The sequence below is a fragment of the Haplochromis burtoni genome, unplaced genomic scaffold (assembly GCF_018398535.1).
Source record: "Haplochromis burtoni strain Fernald_Lab_line unplaced genomic scaffold, NCSU_Asbu1 Contig_27, whole genome shotgun sequence".
Lineage (NCBI taxonomy): Eukaryota > Metazoa > Chordata > Actinopteri > Cichliformes > Cichlidae > Haplochromis > Haplochromis burtoni.
Window position 1 is genome coordinate 2,194,985 of NW_024582388.1, and position 9,257 is coordinate 2,204,241.

A 9,257-nucleotide genomic window follows, 5' to 3' on the forward strand; every position below is an offset into this window, starting at 1 on the left:
ACACACACACACACACACACACACACACACACACACACACACACACAGAAGAAAGTTTATTACTTTCTACACCTCAAAGGTTGAAATGTAATAAAGTTCTTTCAATCTTTTGTTTTTATCATTTTTGTGTCTCTGCAGGAGCTGGAGGTTGGTCACCTATTATTTCAGACCGATATCAGTGGCTCGAGGTTGACTTGGGTGAGCGGACCAAGATCACAGCTGTCGCCACACAGGGCCGGTATGGCAGCTCTGATTGGCTAACGTCTTACCTGCTGATGTTCAGTGACACGGGGCACAACTGGAGGCAGTACAGACAGGAGGACAGTATTGGGGTGAGTCTACAGAGCAATAGTAGTCCCAAAACAACAAACTGAAGACTATAGAAGTGTTTTAATGATTTTAATTATTTAAACAGGTATAACGAAAGCTTATATGGCAAAAATACCTTTAAAACTACACAAGTAGAAATGTACAAGCGTCATTACACTGAAAAAATAATCCTATTGATTGCAGCTAATTTTCCTGGACCACTACAGTCATACTTAGAGACGATTTGGTGTTTCGTAGAGCTGATTTGCACGAATCAGTCAGTCCTGCAGAGATAATCACAGTCATCAGAAGCCCTTTGTCTCTTCATTAATAATGGATGAACCAATGAAAGGGCTCTGCTGACTATGCTGACCTGTTGCCAAAACACTTAAGCTGCTGTTGACGGACACAAGTGAGACAAGGAGACCGAGGCTGTGCAATTTAATCTAAAGGCTTTCTGAATGCTAAACTGAAGAAAACTACAACTTTGTTTTAAATTCAGTTCAAGGACGTCTTTACATATGCACATATTCAGTCTCACCTTTCACTTGATGTACGGTATGGACATGAGGGTGACTTTAAAAACTTCAAAGCATGTTATAATAGTTGGATTGTTTTCTGTATTCGATTTTTGAATAGAAATTACATGTTTGTGATACTTGCACACTACAAACATCACACAGTTTTTAGCTTCCTTCAGTCTCCATTATAAGCTAAGTAACACAGCTACTGGCTATAGTTTTATACTTTACTTTTTAACTTCTTTCTGCAAGGTTCAGAAGCTGCGTCTCTTGCCTGACTGCTTTGAACATTAAATAAAATACTGCAGTCTTTGGGATAAATAAATCCCAGCTATAGGAATGGTAATGCTACATAAATCACACATTTTATGTTAGTTTAAATCTTGACTGTCAACGAGTCAGTTGCTTCTTTAGGACTGAAGAAGCAGTGAGGCATTCCCTCATAGCACATTGCTTCGATGTTTTCCCTTTGCAAGTGTCTTGTCAGACTTGCAGTTGCACTTGAAAATATGGGTCAGTATCAGAGGGATACTCAGTAGTTTTCAGTTTTTGTGATCTGTAAAAACACAGGAAAAAATCCTGTAAGAACAGTGAGCCCATTGTAAATATGTCTCCAGTGGCTTTAATGTCAAATCCAGTAGTCTAGTACACATGCAAAATATGGTATACTGCTCCACTGTGAGCATGACCATTTATCCGGGGTGAAGCCGCATTTGTTACAGTGCTGCAGAGAGAAGCTTTCGATTAGGAGTCGAGCCGTGGCAATTTCCTCCTGTGAAAAGAATTGAGTTAATCTCGGTGCTGAGGATCTTCTGTGAGAGAGAGCAGAGGACAGCTCTTCACAGCTTAAAAACATGTTGATCTGATGCTCTACATAAACTCTGCACAATCCCAGTCACATTTCAAAGTGTTTCTGAACTTTTGTGAGTTAGTCAGCCGGGCTTAGAGAGCTTGTCAGAGAAAAAGTTGATGACAAAGCAGCCGGATCAACCACACCACTTTTTAGTGCTGCTTTTTCTGGCAGGGTTGTATCTTTCTTTCCATGAGAAAGGAAAACTAAGGGGAAGATATTAAAATTGTATCATTGTTCCCGGAGGCACATAGGGTAAGCACGGCAAGTAACTCTACAAAGTAAGACAGTGGGTACTCAAAAAGAGAGACAAGGAGAAAAGCAGAAAAAACCCAGAAGACAAAGAGAAGAAATTAGACTTGGACCCAAATGAGAACTAAACAGCCCATTATCATTCCCAACGCGTATCATTGTCACACCTTTAGGCATCTCATAGTGATGCAAAAGGTACCCTTCCTCGTCTGTTTGAAACATTCTGGGTTCTCAATTGACTCCAATATAAACCCGCTCGTGGCAGTAAGAGATGCTTAGAGCACAGGATCCAGCTGTCCATTCCAACACAAACGCATCAAAGTATTTCTGACAATTCAACAATAAAATAGCTTCGTGTTGGGGCCATCACGTAGTGTTTTCCAAACTGATTCAGGATCTGAAAGTGAACAGATTTAACGTACATAATGCTTTGTTAGGTTTATTATTTTCTATTTCACAAGTAAAACACATTTATAGATTCATTCCAACTCGCTCTCATTCCCAACAGGTAAAATACAGAGGACTGTGGCAAGTCCTCTGTATTTTACCTGTTGGGATGAGAACGTGTTAGATACTCGAGAGACAATGACAGTCACCTTCCTTTGGCAGCTTTCTCTCTTGTCTTGGCTCTTTTGTATAAATAAAATTATATGAATCAAGAGTTTTAAGCTGTCTTGAGTAAATGATTGAAAGCCCATTCATATAAGTTAATAATAATAATAATAATAATAATAATAATAATAATAATAATAATAATAATAATAATAATATATAATTGTACACCTAACAGATATTTACAGTTGCCTAACATAGGGGCAGTCTTAGTGCACCTGTCCATGTCAAGTGAATGAACAATGCAAGACAGAAAACTGAGTGTTTGTGTTCAAGGACTCTTCCAGGGCTTTCTCTTCTCTGACTGTTAAAGTAAATGAGATGCTGCTCTATCCACAAAGTCTGGGCTTTGCTGGGCTGAATGCTCTTCTGGTTCATCAGCTGAGATGAAAAAACTGCGTTCACCTGCTTGGTCTAAAAATAAGGCCTCCTCATAACCCAAGCATACACAGCTCCTAGGGTCCACTGAACAGTACTGTCAGTTCACATATGCTGCTAATTTTATATACTATAATATGTTGGTGTGCTTGCTGGAATCGTGTATCACTGTGTGTGTGTGTGTGTGTGTGTGTGTGTGTGTGTGTGTGTGTGTGTGTGTGTGTGGCACTGCAGCCAATTTGTTCCTTTTAGCGGAAACAACAGAGGAAGCTTTTATTTTAAAAACATGAGCAGTATCCAGGCACAAACATACAGATATATACACTACTAAAGTTACACATCATTCTTCTTTTCACCATATAAGCAGATCCAACTCTCCTAAGTTAATGAGTTAATTAGGTGTATAAGCTTTTTTTTCAGTAGTACGGGAGCCAGTTAACCTGCGTGTCAACTTCACAGGATGCATGTAATTATGATAGATTGCCAGATGGAATGGCTGTAAAAAAATAAAATAAATAAAATAAACCAAATTAAGCCATTTGTCACCCAGCCCGGAGTAAGAAGGAAACAATTTTCTGTTCACATTTTTAAAGGCAGGCTGTTTATTGTTAATCCAAAGCAACATCAGAGCAAAATACCATTAACTTTTTTTTATTTGTTCATTTCCTCAGTTTTGTGTGAGAAATCCAATCATCATTTGAGTGATTGAAATGAAATTTTATACAGACAGTTGTGGTTATGGAAGTGATGAACTATTATGGAAATTTTGATGAGACAAGTGTCATCATTGCACAAAGACGGTGCAAGTTCTCAGACTCAGATGTTCCAGAAACATTTATTGGGTCTTGGCACCAGGCTACAGTTTTTACAGTTTATATTTTCACTGCAGTTCTAAGGATCTCTTCAGCACTATGCATTTTTGTACTTAAATCAGATACCTGATGCTTAATGCGGTGTGTCTTTTAGTTACATACAGCCCACCTTTATAACCTTTATACTCGGTGAAATGCTCTGAAGTCAATGGGAGACAGGGTACAGGGAAGAGACCCTGGATTTAAATTCCACCTAAATTCCACCAAATGTGATCTTGCCTGAGCTGTCAGGTGGACTGGAGGTTAGGATTCATACTGTGTGGGTGATTTGTGTCTTGATTTCTAACTATACCTATTAAAACTTCAGGCCAAAAACATATCTTAAAGAAATACTTCGTTTGAATCTTACTTTGTTCAATGCATCTGTTGCACCTAGAAGTTTTGTCATTATGATAGATATTATGTCATTTGTCACTGTAAGCATGTTAGCATGCTGATGTTAGCCTTTTGTTCATGGTCACAATTGTGTCAGCAGAGGAGGCTGTTGACTTAGTCTTGTTAAAATGATTGATATTCACTGTATTTGCACACCTGTATTATTATATGCTAATGCTCTTTGGTGATGATGGATGCAGATATACCCAGAGATGCACTGCAAATGTTGCATACCAGATTTAAAACAGTAAAAGTAGTCACCTAGTGGTCTATATCAGCGGTCCCCAACCCCTGGGCCTCGGACCGGTACCGGTCCGTGAGTCGTTTGGTACCTGGCCGCGAGAGTTGAGGCTCAGGTGTGAAATGTATGGTTTTCAGGGTTTTTATCGGTTTTCAGCATTATTTTGTTATCGTTTTTATCGTTAACTCGGTTTTCCTGGGTCTTTTCACGTGTGTTATGAATAAATCTTCTTTTTTTCGGTACCGGTACTAGTTTTATTTTGTTGTATTTATCCGCGACACCTTAAAGGCCGGTCCGTGAAAATATTGTCGGGCATAAACCGGTCCGTGGCGCAAAAAAGGTTGGGGACCGCTGGTCTGTATAACAAAGTAAAAGTGGGAGCTGACTCCCAATCGCGCAAAGCAATTCAAAATCCAAACCATTGTAAGAGTGTTTACACAGCAGACTGGTACACAGGAAGAGAGAAGAGAGTCCCTGTGGCGAACCAAGCAGCAAAGATGCAGTCTAGAATTCAAGAGATTATGATTATTATGTATTAATATGCATGATAGATAAATGCATTAGAAGATAATATATGCATATAATAATGTACGTATACTTATAGTATATATAGTTGAGTATGTTAAGTATTATATTCATATTCCTATTGTAGTAATAAATATGTTATATACGTATATGTATATATATATGTATATATATATATAATATATAGTATATAATTATATGTTATATGTGATATATATAGTATATATATATGGTATATATATATAGTATATATATATATGTATAGTAGTATATTAATATATATGTTATATATATATAGTATATATAGTATAGGTATATATATATGTATAATATGTATATATATTATGTTTTATGATATTTTTTATATATATATATGTTATATATTATATAGTATATACATCTATTGTATTATGTATTATATTATCAGTATGTATATATTATATATAATATATAATATATATATATATAGGTAATATATATATATATATATTATCTACAATAGATATATGTATATATATATATATATATGTATATATATATATATATATATGTATATATACATATATGTATATATATATATATGTAAGCCAAACTGAAGGGGATGGAAACAGAAACCACAGAGACTAATCAATCTATATGCTGAAAAGTAAATTACAGCTTTTTCATGTAAGAATAGTGCAGCACATGATCTTTTGTCTGTGATTTTAGTCTTTTCCAGGTAACAGTAACGCAGACAGTGTGGTCCACTACAAGCTGCAGCAGCCGGCGATCGCCCGCTTTATCCGTCTCATTCCTCTGGACTGGAATCCAAACGGTCGGATTGGACTCCGGCTGGAGACCTATGGATGTCCTTACAGTAAGTCGTATATTCTTTACTAGACAAATGAAAATCTTTACAGATTTGTAAGGAGATCAAATCAGATTCAGATCAAATAACTTTATTCATTCATTTTAATACTTTCTCTCTTAATTGTATTAAAGAATTGAAGCTTTCTAAGACGACATAACAAAACTACACAGGTCCAAAGTTTTTAACTCAAATAACCAAGTAAGTGAAATGAGTAAGTGTACAAAGCAGAAATATAAAACTAATGTAATTAGAATTGTAAGAATAGGGATCATTTATAAAACGCTAGCAGAGCCACTTAGCATTATTAGATTATTGATATATTCTAAGTTATTTATTCACTGTGTGTTAAAGCTATGTTTAATCATATCCAAGGGCTATAAATTTATCACAGTTATTAAAAGAAACTTAAGTAAAAGTAACAAAGATAAATTAGTGGAATGACTGAAAAGGCTGAAAAGAAGGTTTTCAAAAGAAATGAAATGCAAAGTTTTTTCTAGCCTCTAATTAACAAGAAATATTGTGGCATTTTTAATAATGTATCTTGAATAAAAAAAATTCTGTTTACAGAAAAAAAATTATATTTGGCTTCAAAAAGTTTTTTCACCATTACTCTAAGTATGTGTTGTTCTGTATCCTCTGAATACTTCAACTTTTCTTGTTTTCTAAGTTTCACGCTTCATTATGTCGCATCGTGTTCTTGGTTTTTATTATTTTTACAACCAAGATGTTAGCACATCAATTATCACCCTTCTTGATATTGTAACATTTTGTTGTGTGTGTGTGTGTTTTTTAAATACACCATGGCGCCTAAAGCCTGCCAGCTATTGTTTCCCTCGCTCATGTTTTTAATTTTCACCTCTGTAATCAACCTCGACAACCATCCATTTCACGCGTTCCTCAAGCCAGAAAACATACTGTGATAACAATTTAGTTGGCTCTACTTTTCGTTTTGCAGATTTCACAGATTAACTGAATGAATTAAAGTGATAGCAAGCCCACATCACAAAACTTAGTTTTCAGCCATGCGCGTAACTTTTGCAGCTTCACATTTCAAAACACAGATTTTTTCTCTGAATAAACGTCAAGTATCTCACAGTTTCTTTAGTGGATATATCCGCTGTTTGCATTGAAAACAAAAATTACCACATGTCACTTCTGCTTTCACAGCTTAACTACTTTAGTCATGCTGACAGTTAAATGTGTAGTGTACAAACCTTTTGGGGAAAAGGCTGTTTTATACATCTGTTTTTTTTTAAAAAAATACAAGGTGGTGAATTTTCTTGTAAGTTATCTTGTTACAAAGTAGTTGCATTCAGCCTTTTTTACATGTCAGCAAGTGATACACTTGCATTTTTGTGTTACCCTCGTAAGATTGTGTGTAATGCATACATTTTAAACACATCATTTCTTATTGGCTAGTAAAATGTGAGGGCTATATTCCTTAACAGTGAAAGAGCAATCACAGTTTGAGCTGGTCAAGTCAGGTGCATGATTATAGTTGAGCTTATGTCTCGATCTGATTGCTCCCTTCCTTTACAGCACAGACTTCTGAACATAAAGTCCTGAGTTCTCTACTGATGTTTTCTTTCATTTTCAGCCTCTGATGTGGTTAGCTTTGATGGTGGCAGCAGCGGTCTGTTGTACTGGTTGACTTCTGGGCTTAAGCGGACATCCAGAGATGTTGTCACTCTGAAGTTTAAAGCCCTGAGGAATTCTGGGACACTGCTGCAGGCAGAGGGACAGGAAGGACTCAGCCTCAGTCTGGAGTTAGAGAGAGGAAAGCTACTACTGCTGCTGAGACAAGGTAAACACACAGATCTATTAACTGATATCAAGAACATTTACATCCGTTAATAATATACTTGGGTATGGCTGAGATTTCAGTATGAATGCTATTTTCATCAGCTGAAAAGTTGATAGAAAATAATACTGTAAAGTCTTTAAAATAAGAAGCATGTTGAGATGAGTTGTTAACCAGAGCTACAGAAATATAACTGAATTGGAAGTATCAAAACCAAGAACACCTTTATTATATGAAAAGTTTACTGCCTTATATTGTTATGTCTCACATTTAAATTTCTTTAAATTTAAAATATGTTCCAATCTGACAGCTTATGTCTAAACAACGATTTAATAAGATAGAAAGTATTTTTATATTTGTAAGTCACTTGTTTGTGTTAGTGCAGAACATCTGTTTAAAGGTTGAGGACAATATAAAAACCACTAAAATTACTAAGATTGGCTTTCGGTGGATCAGATCGATGGCATGTATGCTGGCACCTGATTGGTTTAAATCTTGGCTCCAAATTCTGCTTTTGCGTCTCTGTCTAGTTACAGCCATGATGGATGGCTCCCGTTCAGTGTAGCATGTGTTAGGGCTGGACTGTGCGAGAGTTGATGCACGGCAGGTGTGTGTGTGCGTGTGTGTGTGTGTAAATGGGGTTAAAGCAGAGTTTGTCTGGCTGCCATGCTGAATCATCACCATATGGCACATCTCTCATCGGGAAGCCCATCTGGTTGCTGAAGTACGTTATCCATCTATCAGTCTTCTGTCTCTTGCTCCATTTCACGAACCTCTGAACATCTTTCCCTTTTCCATTAGCAGCTAAATACACCTTTGTGTCCATGAGCTTATCCTTAAATATGTCAGCGCTTTTTTTTAACAGACAAAAGGAATAACCTTGCAGCCAATTAAATTAAAAACTAGCATAATTTCAAAACCGTGTACTCAAATTTCTTGCATACACAAGTGTAATCCATTGTGATAGGACAGTAATTCTCACTCTCACCTATTGGCAATTTAGAATCATCAGTTAACCTAACCCTACTAAGTGCATGTCTTTGGACTATGAGTTAAAAAAAACACAAGAGTACTCAGAGAGAAACCACACAAACACAGAGAGACCCCAGCCAGGTGGATTCAAACTTGTTGTGAGGCAAGAGTTTTAACCACTGCACCACCATGCTGCCTGGTGGGTGTTTGGAGTCCTTTAATTATCTAAGGTAATAAAGTAGACGTGTGATGGACTTTCCTCACTGGGGTGTTAATGACAGGTCCTGGGAGAACACCAAGCTATATAAAGTTATCCAGCCCCTCCACCTGGGCTCCATTTTTGCTATGACGATGGAAGCGTTTCTCCTGTTTCCTGATATTTCTCACAATGATCACCTCGGCCTACAGGTGTTCAGCTCAAGATTGTTCTTCTTACACCAGAAAGGCAGGTGGTTGATCTCATCCCACTAGGCAGATTCATCATTACTTGAGATCAGGCCGATTACCACTGTGCTGTCAGCATACTTGGCTGTGATATTGGATTATGAGGTAAATGGCCTGTATTTGTATAGCGCTTTACTAGTGCCTAAGGACCCCAAAGTGCTTTACATATTCAGTCATCTACCCATTCACACACTGGTGATGGCAAGCTACACTGTAGCCACAGTCACCCTGGGGCGCACTGACAGAGGCGAGGCT

The 9,257-nt window shown here is 37.0% G+C and overlaps 1 protein-coding gene across 2 annotated transcripts in view; it reads left to right on the forward strand.

Annotated features, from left to right (window-relative positions):
* LOC102292427 (contactin-associated protein-like 4) overlaps window positions 1-9,257 on the forward strand; it is a 116,414-nt gene that overhangs the window by 51,205 nt on the left and 55,952 nt on the right. For both annotated transcript variants that reach the window (XM_005918044.3, XM_042219044.1), the window contains exons 3-5: window positions 139-332; window positions 5,644-5,791; window positions 7,383-7,589. In XM_005918044.3, coding sequence (XP_005918106.1) covers window positions 139-332; window positions 5,644-5,791; window positions 7,383-7,589 — 549 coding nt within the window. The remainder of the gene's footprint in view (window positions 1-138; window positions 333-5,643; window positions 5,792-7,382; window positions 7,590-9,257) is intronic.